Source organism: Struthio camelus, chromosome 17 (assembly GCF_040807025.1).
Source record: "Struthio camelus isolate bStrCam1 chromosome 17, bStrCam1.hap1, whole genome shotgun sequence".
Taxonomy (NCBI): domain Eukaryota; kingdom Metazoa; phylum Chordata; class Aves; order Struthioniformes; family Struthionidae; genus Struthio; species Struthio camelus.
Genome location: NC_090958.1, coordinates 2,233,984 through 2,249,975, shown reverse-complemented (window position 1 = coordinate 2,249,975; position 15,992 = coordinate 2,233,984). Strand labels below are relative to the sequence as shown.

At 45.5% G+C, this 15,992-nt stretch overlaps 1 protein-coding gene across 5 annotated transcripts in view; it reads left to right on the top strand.

Moving 5' to 3' along the window:
* Nucleotides 1-15,992, top strand: part of MORC2 (MORC family CW-type zinc finger 2) — a 51,951-nt gene that overhangs the window by 30,615 nt on the left and 5,344 nt on the right. For all 5 annotated transcript variants that reach the window (XM_068911300.1, XM_068911298.1, XM_068911299.1 and 2 more), the window contains 7 exons: nt 7,570-7,710; nt 8,324-8,478; nt 8,600-8,728; nt 10,093-10,198; nt 14,715-14,847; nt 15,154-15,228; nt 15,352-15,741. In XM_068911300.1, the coding sequence (XP_068767401.1) occupies nt 7,570-7,710; nt 8,324-8,478; nt 8,600-8,728; nt 10,093-10,198; nt 14,715-14,847; nt 15,154-15,228; nt 15,352-15,741 (1,129 nt within the window). The remainder of the gene's footprint in view (nt 1-7,569; nt 7,711-8,323; nt 8,479-8,599; nt 8,729-10,092; nt 10,199-14,714; nt 14,848-15,153; nt 15,229-15,351; nt 15,742-15,992) is intronic.

The following is a 15,992-nucleotide window of genomic DNA, read 5'->3' as shown; positions in this document are numbered from 1 at the left end:
CCCTGGTCAGAGGGAGTTGGGGCTTTTGTTTCAGGTGGCTCCTGACTGGGTGGGTCAAGCACCCTTGTGAGTCACTGCTAGGCAGAGGCCTATATAAGAGCCAGGCCCAGAGCGCAGCCCCCAGAGTGCAGCCCACAGATGCAGCACTTTGTGCAGCAGTTCACGCAGAAGGGTGCCAGAAGGCAAAGAAGGCACCTCTCCATTTTGCGCAGTGGTGTGTCCTTCCCTGGGGCATGGTCATGACACGCCGCAGAGCACGTTCCCCAGTGGCTGCTGGAGGTGCTGCATCGGCTGTGTCTGAGGCTTCAACCCAGACAGACCCTCAGACAGCAGATGCAGCTCTGCAGGTGTCAGGCTGCAGGGAGTGCCTGGGGCCTCTCTGTGAAGCCTGGGCTGACAGTCAGCTCTCCTGCGTGAGGTGTGCTGTTGTTGACCAGTTGCGTCACCAGATAAAGGAATTACGGGAGGAGGTTAGTAGGCTGCGTAGCATCTGAGAGGATGAGCGGGAGATTGACAGGGCGTTCTCGGAGACTGTTCAGCTGCAGGAGTCCCCACCCCCCACTGCAGCGGAGTTGTCGGAGGGCTCTGTACCGTGTGTAAAGGTGCAACATAACACTATTGAAGAGGGCTGGAAGCTGGTGACCTCTCGTAGAAGGAGAAAGGCTCTTGCTCCTCCTCAAGAGTTACCCTTGAAGAACAAGTTTAGCGCCCTCCAAGCTGAGGAGAGGCTGGGCATGGCTCCAAGGGAGGCAACTGGCCTGGGCCTGACAGACCCTGTGCCGTGCAGGAGCCCCCGGAAGAAGCGGCGAGTGATTGTTGTGGGTGACTCCCTGCTGCAGGGGACAGAGGCGCCTATCTGCCGACCTGACCTCTTGTCCAGAGAGGTTTGCTGCCTGCCAGGGGCTCGAATAAGAGATGTCATGGAAAGACTGCCAAGGCTTGTCCATGCATCGGACTACTACCCTCTGCTGATCTTCCATGTGGGTGCTAACGACACAAAAGGCAAGCTGGAACCAACCAACGGGACTTCAGAGCTCTGGGGATGGTGGTGAAGGGTCTGGGAGCCCAGGTCGTTTTCTCCTCAATCTTGCCTGTGAGGGGAAAGGATGGGAGGAGGAGTAGACGAGTTTTCCAAGTTAACAACTGGCTGCGCCGCTGGTGTTGGCAACAGGGTTTTGGTTTCTAGGACCATGGGACCCTGTTTGAAGATCACCAGGTGATGGGGAGCGATGGGATCCACCTTACCAAGTGGGGCACGCGTGTCTTTGCCAACAGGTTGGCCAGCCTGGTAAGGAGGGCTCTAAACTAGGCAAGATGGGGGAAGGGAGTATTATAGAGACAGGGTAGTCAGTAAAACACCGCTCGAGTCAGGATGCCTCCAGCGGGTACATGTAGCCAGGGGAGTTGGCACGGGATGTGGCTATGGAGGCTCCTCTTGCACCTCTTCTGGGAAGCTTGCATGCTTGACTGGCTCTCTGAAATGCCTGTACACCAATGCGCACAGCATGGGGAATAAACAGGAAGAGTTAGAGATCTGTGTGCGGTCACAGGACCACGATCTCATTGCGGTTACAGAGACATGGTGGGATAGTTTACATGACTGGGACGCTGTCATGGCTGGCTATGTGCTTTCTAGGAAAGACAGGCCAGGAAGGCGAGGTGGTGGAGTTGCCCTTCGTGTGAAGGAGCAAATGGAACATATGGAGCTGTGCCTCGGGGTGGATGAAGAGCGAGTTGAGAGCCTATGGGTAAGGATTAAAGGGCAGGCTAACATGGGTGACACGGTGGTGGGGGTTTACTACAGGCCACCTGATCAGGAGGAAGTCATCGATGAGGCGTTCTACCGACAGCTGGAAGTAGCCTCACAATCACAGGCCCTGGTTCTCATGGGAGACTTCAACCACCCTGACATCTGTTGGCAAGACAGCACAGCTAGGCACAAACAGTCAAAGAGGTTCCTGCAGAGCATTGATGATAATTTCTTGACTCAGGTGATGGAGATGCCAACAAGGAGAGGTGCAATGCTAGAGCTTGTACTAACAAACAAACAAAGAAGGTCTAGTTGGAGATGTGAAGGTTGGGGGCAGCCTTGGCTGCGGTGACCATGAGATGGTGGAGTTCGGATCCTACAAGGAGGGAGCAGGGCAATGAGCAGGATTGCAACGCTGGACTTGAGGAGAGCTAACTTTGGCCTCTTGAGGGACCTACTTAGGGGAATCCCATGGGGTAGGGCCCCAGAAGGAAGGGGGCTCCAGGAGAGCTGGTTAATATTCAAGCGTCACCTCCTCCAGGCTCAAGACCGGTGCATCCCGCTGAGTAAGAAGTCGAGCAAAGCGGGCAGGAGACCTGCATGGATGAGCAAGGAACTCCTGGCAAAACTCCAACAGAGGAAGGAAGTCTACAGAATGTGGCAAAGGGGACAGGCCCCTTGGGAGGAATAGAGGGACGTTGTCAGAGTATGCAGGGATGCGACCAGGAAGGCTAAGGCCCATTTGGAATGAAATCTGGCAAGGGATGTCAAGGACACCAAGAAGGGCTTCTTCAAATACATCCGTAGCAAAAGGAAGCCTAGGGAAAACGTGGGCCCGCTGCCGAATGGGGCGGATGCCCTGCTAACGAAGGCTACAGAGAAGGCAGAGTTATTGAATGCCTCCTTTGCTTCAGTCTTTACTGCTGAGGCCAGTCCTCAGGAATTCCAGACCTTGGAGACAAGAGAGGAAGGCTGGAGAAAGGAAGACTCTCCCTTGGTTGAGGAGGATCAGGTTAGAGATCTTTTGTGCAAACTTGACATCCGCAAATCCAAGGGCCCCGATGGGATGCACCCACGAGTGCTGAGGGAGCTGGCGGATGTTACTGTTAGGCCACTCTCCATCCTCTTTGAACGGTCCTGGAGATCAGGAGAGGTGCCTGAGGACTGGAAGAAAGCCAGTGTCATGGCAGTCTTCCAAAAGGGCAAGAAGGAGGAGCCAGGGAACTCCAGGCCTGTCAGCCTCCCCTCCATCCCTGGAAAGCTGAGGGAACGGCTCCTCCTGGAGGTCCTCCCTAAGCATGTGGAGGACAAGAAGGTGATCAGGAGTAGTCAGCACGGATTCACCCAAGGGAAATCATGCTTGACCAATCTGATGCTTGGCCTTCTCTGCTGGAATGACTGGCTGGGGAGATGAGGGGAGAGCAGTGGATGTTGTCTCCCTGGACTTCAGCAAGGCTTTGGACACCGTCTCCCGTCACATCCTCGTAGGGAAACTCAGGAAGTGTGGGTTAGGTGAGTGGCCAGTGAGGTGGACTGAGAACTGGCTGGATGGCCGAGCTCAGAGGGCTGTGGTCAGTGGTGCAGAGTCAAGTTGGAGGATCCTGTAGCTAGCGGTGTCCCCCAGGGGTCAGTCCTGGCTGCAGTCTTGTTCAATATATTCATCAATGACCTGGAGGAAGGGACAGAGTGCACCCTCAGCAAGTTTGCTGATGATACTAAACTGGGGGGAGTGGCTGACACACCAGAAGGCTGTGCTGCCATTCAGAGGGACCTGGCCAGGCTGGAGAGGTGGGCGGAGAGGAACCTCCTGAAGTTCAACAAAGGCAAGTGCTGCAGGGTCGTGCACCTGGGGAGGACTAACCCCCAGCACCAGGACAGGCTGGGGGTTGACCTGCTGGAAAGCAGCTGTGCCGAGAAGGACCTGGGAGTGCTGGTGGACAACAAGTTGAGCATGAGGCAGCAGTGTGCCCTTGTGGCCAGGAGGGCCAATGGTCTCCCGGGTTGCCTTAGGCAGAGTGTTGCCAGCAGGTGGAGGGAGGTGATCCTGCCCCTCTCAGCAGCCCTGGGGAGGCCACAGCTGGAGTACTGTGTCCAATTCTGGGCTGCTCCCCAGGACAAGAGAGGCATGGCACTCCTGGAGAGAGTCCAGCGGAGGCCTGGGAAGATGATGAGGGGACTGGAGCATGTCTCCTGTGAAGAAAGGCTGCGAGAGCTGGGCCTGTTGAGCCTGGAGGAGAGAAGACTGAGCGGGGATCTCATCAATGCCTACAAGTATCTGAAGAGGGGGGTGTCAAGAGGATGAGGCCAGACTCTTCTCCGCGGTGCCCAGTGATAGGACGAGAGGCAACGGGCGCAAACTGAACCACAGGCAGTTCCATCTGAACAGGAGGGAAAAGTTCTTCCCTGTGAGGGTGACGGAGCACTGGGAGCAGGTTGCCCGTAGAGGTAGTGGAGTCTCCTTCCCTGGAGATATTCAAAACCCACCTGGATGCGATCCTGGGCAATGTGCTCTAGAGGACCCTGCTTGACCCTGGACTCTCTCCAGGAGTGCCACGTCTCTCTTGTCCTGGGGAGCCCAGAGCTGGACACAGTCCTCCAGGTGAGGCCTCCCCAGGGCTGAGGAGAGGGGCAGGATCACCTCCCTCCACCTGCTGGCAACACTCTGCCTAAGGCAACCCGGGATACCATTGGCCCTCCTGGCCGCAAGGGCACACTGCTGCCTCATGTTTAACTTGTTGTCCACCAGCACTCCCAGGTCCTTCTCGGCACAGCTGCTTTCCAGCAGGTCAACCCCCAGCCTGTCCTGGTGCAGGAGGTTAGTCCTGCCTAGGTGCACGACCCTGCAGCACTTGCCTTTGTTGAACTTCAGGAGGTTCCTCTCCGCCCACCTCTCCAGCCTGGCCAGGTCCCTCTGAATGGCAGCACAGCCTTCTGGTGTGTCAGCCACTCCCCCCAGTTTAGTATCATCAGCAAACTTGCTGAGGGTGCACTCTGTCCCTTCCTCCAGGTCATTGATGAATATATTGAACAAGACTGCAGCCAGGACTGACCCTTGGGGGACACCGCTAGCCATAGGCCTCCAACTTGACTCTGCGCCATTCGCCATTCACCACAACACAATTTTCAGCCTTCTTTCAATGGAGAAAACACTTTTTTCTTCAAAAAGCTGGATGATGAGTATAGAACTTTGAGAATAACATTTGTATACCCTTTAGTGTCTGTGGATGGAAGTGAAAAATTGAAATTAAAATGAAAATTTCTTCAACAGTTCTTTCTACTTGATTCTTAGTAGAAAGTAGAAGTCTTGATTCTACTTTTGTGTAGGCCACAAAATCTGAATAAGCTTTTTTTTAGAAAATACCTTCTTGTATTTATTTCAAAAAATTGTGTTTAGCCAGGTTTCAAATATGTGGTGATGAGAATAGATGTAGACAGCAAACAAACAACAAGGAAGAAAACTTTTGTCCTAATTCATGTACATATTTGGCCGTTTGTAATCGACTTAAAATTACCAAATGATCAGCCAGCTCTAGATTGGCAGGTAACTTCCTGCATATACCAGCATTCATCCTTGCTAATCAGAGATACTTTTTAGATGGTCAGGCTTTTTCATAATCTTATATTCTAGCCAGAAAACAAAATAAATTCCTGAAAGATGTGCAGATATAAGGATCTTTCTGTACAAGTTAAACTCTGTAGCCTCTCAGTAAGATCTTAACTTGAGTTATAGAGGATGCTCTAGAACAGTTTCCTGCTGTTTCTCTGGTGTTTTGTGTGTTATTGAAACAAATGCTGTGTAAAGGTCCCAAACTCTATGTAAATTCAAATGATAAATCCAGCAGATAGAACAGCTACTACAGTCCTAATGATAATAGGTAACTGGCTGGTCTTTGTACTACCAATTTAATTTTCCATGATTTGGCAGATAATTTGATTTCCTGTTATCTGTATTAAATACTAAGGGCATCTCTTCATTCTTCATAGAAGAGTGCATATCTTTACATGAAATTCAAGGCCTTACATCTTTCTCCAGAAGTTAGAAAATTAGAATTAATCCCTTGCCTGAGGTAGGAATGAGGAGTCTAGTGTTTTGCCACAACTACTTGCACCCTCAAATCACAGGAGTTATCTACCTCAATCACAGGAGACCAAAGTGATATTTTCCAGCCCTGTTTCTCTACTGATAGTGTTCAAAACACCTCTTAGCAAGTGTTTAGGTTATTGAAAGCTGCTATTCTAGGTGTCTTCCTACTAACTTATTTTAGATCATCATCTACTAAAGAATAATCTCTCTTTGAGTTTATAGCTGCTTGTAAAATGGTGAGCTTGTAAAATGGTTAGATGTGTATGCTTTCTGCTAACAAAACAGGCATTCTGTCATATATGTGTTATCAACAAAAGTTGATGTAAACCAGCACATCAGTCCTGTTATACTTAATGTATCTTGTAATTCAACACATCAGTCCTGTTGTACTGAATGTCTCTTTTCCATACATTGCTATCTCCTTCACATATCATTGAAAAATCTAGAGAAACAGCTATCAACTTTGCTTTCAAAGAGAGACAGATTGCTGCCTCTTGATTTGGGGCTTTTTAACCCTCCTGGTTCTGTTTGGGGGCCCTTACAGTTCTAGAAAGGAACTTCGGTTTTAAAGGAAGTTATGTTAAAGGATGACATATACATTTACGTAAGTAAGAAAGTGACTTTATGAAAACAAAAAATGGAGAAGAAATTATTTTATTTCAGGGATTAATTTTAAGATGCTTGAATATTAAGACAGCCTTCCATTTTATAACTGCAGATTATTATATAGTGATGGTGAATACAAAATTCAGTTTCTCTCAATATCTGATATTTGCAATAGATGATCAACAGATCATTTTAAAGAATTGCAGGTGTCTTCAATTATTGTTTAAAGAAACATCAAATTCCTAATTGGGATAAAGCACATAAATGTTGAAGATTTTGATGAGAAATACAGATAGGAAGTCAAAAATAAGAAAGGTGGATAGGACAGAGGCATAGACTATGCCTTGTAGTTATTATAAGTTTTGGCCTTATATTTGATGCTGCCTTCAGCCTAAAACTAAAGAATCTCTTTGTGGAAAATGCTCAACATGGATTTAAGGGAAGCTAAGGAACCTAAACAGTTCAGTCTGTTACAGAGCAATGGTTCTGTTTATAAAATAAAATGAATTTTAAAAAAGAAAGAAAAGTTGTAATATCACAGAGATCTAAGTCTGTTAAGGCTTTCTGCATTACAGGAGATAAAATTACTGGTAATCGAAGATGCAAGTTCAGAAATTCATACGTGCTCACAAACATAACTGAGGCCGATTTTTGTTAGTCAGCTACGGAACAGATAAGATAGAAGTCAGGCAAATTACTGGCCTGTCATTTCAAGGAAAAAAACTCTGCCTCACTTGTGTGTTGCAGTCCCCCAGGTTTTGGAACTTGGTGAAGCAGAATTACAAAATTTAGTTATGAAAAGTTCCCTGGAATCTAAATATTGAGGCTATATTTTTGTATCAAAACCTTAATTTCCATGGCTTATGTAGTGTAGAGGTACACATCTAGAAGATAATAACCCAAATAATCTATGCTTCACATTGGAGAGGGTAAGCCTGTACCTAACAGTACTTTTATAAAACTCTAGTCAAATGTAATTTTTTGAAAAAAATAAATCTGAAATAAAAAACAGAATCCATTTATGAAAGAGGAAATGCATCCAGATCAACAGTTAGCTGAACGAATAAACTGTCCAGCCTGAATTGGTATCTGTATTGCATCTCTGAGGCTCTGTTTTGTTCTCTTCCAGGGCACTGAAGGAACCCAAAGAACTGAATTTTATCTTTGGTGTGAATATTGAGCAGCGGGAATTGGATGGCATGTTCATTTATAATTGCAGTCGACTGATAAAGATGTATGAGAAGGTGGGCCCACAGCTGGAGGGTGGCATGTGAGTTTTTGGAGATTTTTTTAGCAATCTCTTTGTTTAAGCCTGACATTTTCCTATGTGTAACTTAGGCTGTTCAGTAACTTTTTTCTGTGAGGAATATAATCATTCTTCATGAGCTTGAGGCTTCAGTCATTTTGTCAGCCTTTAGCAAAAAGGTTTAGATTCTGACAAATAAAATATTTAAATATTTCCCAGTATTTCACATTTCACAAGAGAGATAGTTCTCTATCAAGGTGTTGGTCATGCATGCATGAGACTCTTGTGCTCAATACTGGAATTTGGATCTGAACTTTGGGTCTCCGTTGAATTTTGGGTCTCCGTTGGCTAACAAATGAATACAGGTAGCAATATTACTTCCTTCTAGGAACAGGGCAAATAGGTCTTGAAAGCAAACATTTATTTTTGGTCAGTCTAGGAAAGGAAATATTTGACCCCACCTTACTTTTTTCAGTATGTCACCTCAAATCTGAATGATTTAGAAAGCTGATAAATCAAAAATAGTGCTGCTGTGGGAATGGATGAATGCATGTGTGTAATCTGCTGTTCCAATATTGCTTCTCTGGACAATGACGTGGTAGTTTAACGATGTTAGTAACTGTACATCCTCTTCCAGGGCATGTGGTGGAGTGGTAGGTGTGGTGGATGTGCCCTATTTGGTTCTGGAGCCAACCCATAATAAACAAGACTTTGCTGATGCCAAAGAGTATCGACACTTGTTGAAAGCCATGGGAGAGCACTTGGCTCAGTATTGGAAGGATGTTGCTATAGGTAATGAAGCTTCACAATTACTAAGGGCTGGGAGGGAAAACTTTGGCAGCTGGAAGGGAATTAGGGGAGAGGGCAGCCAAGAGCTCCATAACGAATGGATGCTTGTTTGTTTGTTTTCCAGCCCAGAGGGGTATCATCAAGTTCTGGGATGAATTTGGTTATTTGTCAGCAAACTGGAACCAGCCTCCATCTAGTGAACTGCGCTACAAACGTCGAAGAGCCATGGAAATTCCTACCACAATTCAGTGTGGTACGTCTGACCAGGCAGATGGCTGCAATTAGGAGGCTGATCTTTATTGAGGAGGGAGGGAGGGAACTACTGGCTGGAGTTTGGGGGAAGCTAATGGGTAGGAGACTTCTGAGATGAGCTTCTCTGTCATCGTCCTCTTATAGGGCTTCTCTCCTCTTGTAAGTTCCCTTTGCCTGCATCTGATGGTACGCTTAGACATCTTGACAAAAGGTTCCTCTCCTCCACAGTTTATTATGCATGATGTTCTTTAGGTGCACTTTTACAGAACTAGAACTGGCCAAAGCCACTCATCCCTCAACTAAAATAAGATCGAACCCTTCCATGTAGGCAGTGAAAGAAAAGTGACCAAGTAACTTGTGTTCTGAGGCACTGGGCTACTGAACAATACTAGGTGTGAGCACAAAAGGGAATCATTTACAGTCATCTTTCAAATGTAATGTGAATTCTCTTTTTCACCCCTCTAAATGGGTCTGGCTAAGTTCTTACTCCAGCTAGGAGAAAGGAGGTCCCGGTGCAGCCACTTAGTCTTTTGGTAGAGAGCCACCAGAGTCCCATGATCTGAGTCCCACAGGACTCAGATGAAGACATAGCAAGGAATGTAAGGTTTGTCTTTTGGAAATGGTCAGTCTTTTGTCAGGCTCTCCTGCCTTGACTGTTTCCTCAGCCCCTTCCAAGTTCCTCCCAAATAGGAGGAACTTTCCTGTCATTCCTCAAGTTTTCTTCTTTTGACATCTGCCAGGGCTTGTAAAGTCCTTCCAGAGCCTGATTTGAGAATACTTGCATTTTCAAGACAAAACTTGATTTTTGCACTGGCTTCCTGGTTGTGAAGCAGTGCTCTGGAAGCCAAATCTGTGTGTTTTCCTGGTTCAGCTAAAATCTGTTAGATCATTACCTAAGTTTGAGTGGACAAATCTCTGACTTGTATATTGATACCAGTAAGGGACAACCTGACTCCTGAGATGAGCAGCATTCTTGGAACTGGCTGTTCCGTTGTGGTTTGAGCTCTAAATGCTGTGTAGCTGTCAGTGTAGCAGTGAGTGTGGAGTCCTCTAGGATCAGTTGATAGACCCCAGACTTCACTCATTTTTATTAGGCTTGCCTTGTTTCCCAGATTTGAAGTCATCCTCATGGTGCTTTGGGAGCATGGAGCAGGAATGGACTTTGTGTATCCTGTGGCTATGTCTCACTTACTTTCTTTTTTTTTTTTTTTTTTTTTTTTTGGTCACTAGTCCTATTGTCATTAAATATACTTTGGAAATCAACATCGTCCTTGGGTGCTAAATGGGCTTGATGAATGCCATGGAAAAATCCTGATTTTTATGGCTTAAGCTGTATTTCTGACTTGCGTAGTGTTTGTCTAACAGATGTATGTCTGAAATGGCGGACTCTCCCATTCCAGCTGAGCTCAGTGGAGAAGAACTATCCTGATAGTTGGGTATGCTCTATGAACCCTGATCCTGAACAAGACAGGTAAGAGTCAGTTATGTAAAGAATTTTCTCTAGTGTGTCTTATCTATGTTTTTTGGTTATCTGTTCTTTTAGGACAATCAGGGAATAGGCAATAATTCTATACCTGTAAACTAAACTGCTCTCACAGTCTGTGAATGAGTAGTGATGACATGCGTATTTTGAGCTGACATGCTCAACAGGATGGGATGGACTGAGTAAATTAAGTTCCTTCTTGTTTTTTTGTTTCGGGTTTTTTTGCTCTGCCACCGGAAGTATGATTGCAGCCTTACTTTATCCATGCTAGCTTTTAGGTAGTATAGATAGCAATTGAAGAACAGTCATAAATACAGGCTGGGAGTGGTATGTATTCAGTGCTCAGTGGAGTCTTTATTACTGCTGTTGCTCCAACTCATTAAGCCTAAAACCTTGAACTACAGTAACAGCTCTTGAGTTGCGGTGAGCCCAACAAAGACATTTTGCACAGCTGAGGGAGCAGCACATCGATTCATATACCAAAGGCGGGTTCTACAGTTACAAAACTTAGGTAGAGTCTACTGAGTTATTTGAGGAACGCGACTGCTCCAGGCTTCTCTTTTCTCTCTGTAGAGGAGAGATACTGGCAGAATTTCATTCATCTCTTGGTTGAATAAAGAAAGAAGCTGGTCAGGCCATAATTTAGGTGCCGTGGCTTGGTGCTTAAAAACAGAAGGGATGAATCCAGGTGGTAACTTTTAATTGGAATCAAAATCTTAATGTTTGTGGACAAAAAGGCTAGCAAAGATGTGTTGATGCTGATATTTGCAAAGTACTGATTTTCTAACTTCTCCCTTTGGCACATTCCATTTGAATGATAAGTGCTGATAATTTTCCTGTTGCTCCCTGTTCTCATGCTTTGATGTAGAACTAGAAAGAGTATTGTTGTGCTGAGGGTATCCTTAGAACTAAGGAAAGACTTTTTAAAATTTTTTATTTTGTAATACTCTGAAAATTTGGAGAGGATATTCTGCAAATCATGTGTTCCTTACTGAGCTGTGGAGTTGAAACTGAGGCTTCCAAAGTGTGCGCATGCTTGGTATCAAATTCTCCTTTTGGGAAGATGGGTAGGAGCAGATAAGACTTCTTGGAGAGATGATCTAAATTTCTGATGATTTCTGCTTCTTTGAAAGGGGAATCTCAGGATTATCCCTTTGGGAGAGTAAATAGCTCAATAATATTTTTATCGAGTAGGCTGACACGCACTTTCTGACAGTGAGTGTGCTTGAGTCCTTTCACATGAGATAGAAAGTTTTCCCATGTTGTAGCTATAGAGGTTGTACTAGAGTTCCTCTGACTCAGTGCCATAAAAAAGCAGAGCATGCTTGCAGTCACTATATTTCTGAATTACTCTCTGAGCTGAAGTGCTCTGCTATCTGAGGTTTCTTGCTATTTCCTTGCATCCTGGATTTCGAGACCTTCACTGCTGTGTTATGACCTTGTGCCCCACCTGTCCTATTCCAGGCATTTGTCTGCCATGGGAGTATGATGGAAGGAGGACCAAGGACTTGAGGAGCATTGCTATTGTTGGTTCTTCGCAAAGGGGGGCCCAAGCTTGCATACCATGAGGATTGCTGCCTCTATGTAGACAGTAGTGATCATCCTGTAGCTGGCTTGGCCTAAGTCAGATCACTTTCCCACAGCCTTTGCACCTCCCTGAGGACCCACAATACAGGTCTTTCTTGGGGCAGGCTAGAAATTGATCCTTGGTAAGGCAATGCAGATGAATTCTTACCCATCTTCTCTGTATTGTGCTGTTAAACTGCAGACTTCCTGGACCCATGTGATCTCTGCAGAATCTCATCAGCCAAGTGGATGATGAAGCACTGTCAGACTACATCTTCAGACTCTCTCCTGGCATCAGAAGACTGTCTTGGCATTGTCTCCCTGCAGTGTATCCACTGTTGGCACTGAGTGGTTCCCCACCTTCGTTTCAGCAAGCCAGTCTGATGTCCACCTAAACCTCAGTTTCTGCTGGTGGCACTGAACTGCTTTTCAGACCTGTTTAGTATGACCTCTCTGCAGCATTGTCATGGGTACTCGGGTTTGGATGCCCTTCTCCGTGTGTCTTTCATGTAAAGCAGTGGGCTGTCAATTTACTTATCCTGTTACTTTGTCAGATACCACAGTCTATATTGGGACTAGTAATAAGCAGCACCATTGCTCACTTTGTCACAGAGGAAGTATGTGTATGTCAGACTTCAGTGTCAGGCCCTTCCTCCTCCTCTTTTCTATCTGAGGTCCAGTTGGGTCCCAAATGGCATCTGGGTTTGTGGCTGAAGCAGCTGCAGAAGCAGCTGCTGAAGATATCTTTCCGGGTCAGACAAAGCTCCTTGCGCATCACCAAAGTCATGGTGTTAGTTGTAGGCTACTCTGATTGCAAAGATAGCTGCTTTTTTCCTGCCATGCTTCCTGGCTGGTTAAGAGGTCTTTCTGAGGTGGGTTGTGTGCTTGCATTGATACACTGGTGCGTATGATAGTCTGCCTCCAGTGATGCAGTATTTCTTCTGAATGTTTTAAGTAGTCTAATTGCTGCCTGTCTGCAGAACTTATGGGGTCTTTCAAAATTTCTTCTGCTGTAAAAGATAGCTTTAACTGCATTTTCACCCTCAATTCATGCAACGGCATGAGAGACTGCTGAACTGCCTTTCCCTATTAGGGAATTTGCAAATGATGCCACATGATCAGCTTTGTCTTTGGGAATTGCAACCTTCCTATCATGTAATCAACTCTCAATGATGACAGATGCTTCCTTAACAGAGGGAGTAATCACTTCATGAAAAACTCCCTTGCAATGGTTCTGCTGAGAACAAGCTGATGGAGAAACCGCCACTTATAGTCCTTTCTACTGACACAACTGATCACAGTGGATGTGTATCTTGCAGATCGAAGGATCCCTTCAGGTGGCAGGTTCAGGATCACATGTCTTTGTAAAACCGTCTCTCATCAGCTTCTTGGACCTCTGCATGATCCACCAGGCAAGCAGGGTCCTCTCTTTCTGTAAGGCTTACTGTTCCAGATAATGATTGATAGCTTGATCCCCAAGAGAGCGTAAAAGGCCACTGGATCTCTTTGGCTTTGTCTGTCTTGTCTCAGTCCTTACACACTGCGTTGCTATCTAACATCATCCATGCATGGATGGGCCTTTGCCCTAAGAGAGATGATCTTGACAGGTCTGTATATGACTCAGTTCTGTGATGCAAGATCAATCTTGGAATCCTCCTCAGTTCCCTTTTCTTCACTTGGAGACATTCATAATGGCCATCTATTCAACCAGAGCTTTGAAGGGGATGCCAGTCCTCATAACTCATCCTCCTGAATACTGTTGTTTTCACGTGGTGGTATTGGAATTTTGTCCTAGGAAGCAGATAATCCTCCTACTGTTCCTTAGCTTCATTGTTTTTTTTGATTGAAAGTATAATTCATGTGTTATCAATACGTGCTTGTTTTATTTTGGAGGTCCCCATGCTTCTAGGTTATCTTTCAGATTAACTCTCATGCAGAAGCAGCAAAAAGTTCTTTTCTCCATGCAGTGACTGTTAATCAGCACTTCTGATAGAGTAGGCTCTCACCACCACTAGAGCCCATATGGGTTTGGTAGCAGTACAGTGCAAAGCTGCTATTTTGGACAATTGCCATGTCTCTATGTGGAGCTTTCCCAGTACCATCCAGGGCTGATGCAGGTTTCGGAAGAACAATGATATGATTACGCTAATGTGACTCAGGCAATTAGTGGTAGGGTAACTGCTTAAAGTAAATAACTGTTCGAGTCAGCCCATGCGTATGCTCTTCAAGATTGTTTTTAAGGAGCGTCCTTTAAGACATGAAGTCCACATTTTCATTTATCTCCTACCTGCCTTTTTCCTTCTCTCTCAAGGTCTCTTCCAGGTAGGATTCTGCATCTGATAGAACCTGAGATAGTAGGATAATTATCACTATTTTGTATGCCATAAGCTGAACAGGAGGGGAACAACAAATACCTCTTTAGGTATATTGCAAAGGAAAATGTTATGGCCTTAGGAGGAAGGGTGCAAGTGCATTTTCTATTGGAATGTACACATAAACAGCGTGTCTTAATTAGAAAGCTTATTACTAGCAACTTGTTTCTAAATAAAAGGAAAATTAACACAAACAGGGTATTTTGACATAATTTGGTTGGAAGAAAAATTGTTGTGCAAATCCCGAGTTTAGAAGCAGAAGAGAAAGCCAATCATAACATTTAGTGATTATTTAGTGATCTCTAGGCTCTGAATCAGTAATTCCTAGTGTAAATGGCTTGTTTTTTAATAGCTAGGCTTTTGATAGTTAAATCCTGAGGTTGTGAGTCTGAATGTGTATGTGTTTCTCAAGGAGAAACATCCATCTTTGAGATTGTGGCTAATGCAGAAAGGAAAGGAGTTTTGCTGCTACCTTCAGGATGGGACTTGAGGACAGTGCTGTATGCATGAGACTTTCCAGATTCTTCTGTCTTTGCTGAGGTTATCTTGTATTCTTTTGGTGCCAGATGTGAAGCTGCAGAGCAGAAGCAGAAAGTGCCACTGGGAACTCTGAAGAAAGACTTGAAGTCACAGGAAGAAAAGCAAAAGCAACTGACAGAGAGAATCCGCCAGCAGCAAGAAAAACTGGAAGCTTTGCAGGTGAATCTGGAGGCTTCCAGCTAAATACAGCAGAGCTTTGAGGGACCTTCTAACGCAAACGGATGATGCTGAGTGATGTCTTCTCAGCCTCTAATACCATGTGTGCTGTATGGCATTCATGTGGTAGGGGTGATTTTAATACCAGGAAACAAGTACCTCAGCTTGCACTTCATTTCCTATTTGAAAGATGGGAGTGACTCCTGATCCCTGGAACACACTTTAAGTCTTGATTTTTAAACGGGAAATCTGTTTGATAGGTTGGGTTCAGGCAAGTACTAACAAATAACCTTTCTGACTGTTTTATAGAAAACCACTCCAATTCGATCTCAAGCTGACTTAAAGAAACTGCCTCTGGAGGTGACCACGCGGCCTGCAGGAGAGGTAGATGCTATAGCTGTGATACCATTGTAGTCTTTTTACTCTTCTGTGCTATCCTTAGCTATAATGCAAAACAGAGCCTGACTCTTCCACCTTTTCTCTCTCCTGCACCCACATTTGTTTCAGAACAGCCAGTCAGTGACCAGACCTCAGCGCCCACGATCTCCTCCTTTACCTGATGTAATTAAAAACGCTCCCAGCAGACCACCACCACCCAAGCCTCTTCCAAAGTCCATCAGTCAGCAGAAAAAGAGTTCTCCAGCTCAGCCAATTGTTAGCACTCCCAAACTGGCAAGTGTGCTCTCCAAGGAGGAGGCCAGTACTTCCAGGACACACCAGCACACTATGACAGCTGGAAAGTCTAACAGCACTTTAAGAACTCTTGCCAAACCAGCTACAGCAGCAAAGCCACCCTCTGCTGTCCTGCAGAGTCCCAAGAGCCCACGTGAGATACCTAGTCCAAAAACTGCAAAGGTGCCAGTTCTAAAGAAATCTGTTGCTGTGAAATGTGCACAGGTGAGACTCCGTGGGATGAAAACTGTCAGCTTGTTAGCTTACTATTCTGCATAGCCTGTCTTTCCCTGTCACATGGGATCTGCATTGCATTCCTTGTGCAGGACAAGATCTCTTATTTTTTTAATCTTGGGTCAGAATGCCATTCTGCACTCCTCACAGAAAAGGGATGAAATAAGTTTTCATGAGGTCAGACTGGCTCCCCAGAAACAAACATAATATGGGGTGGAGGAAGTGAATATTTGTATTGTCTT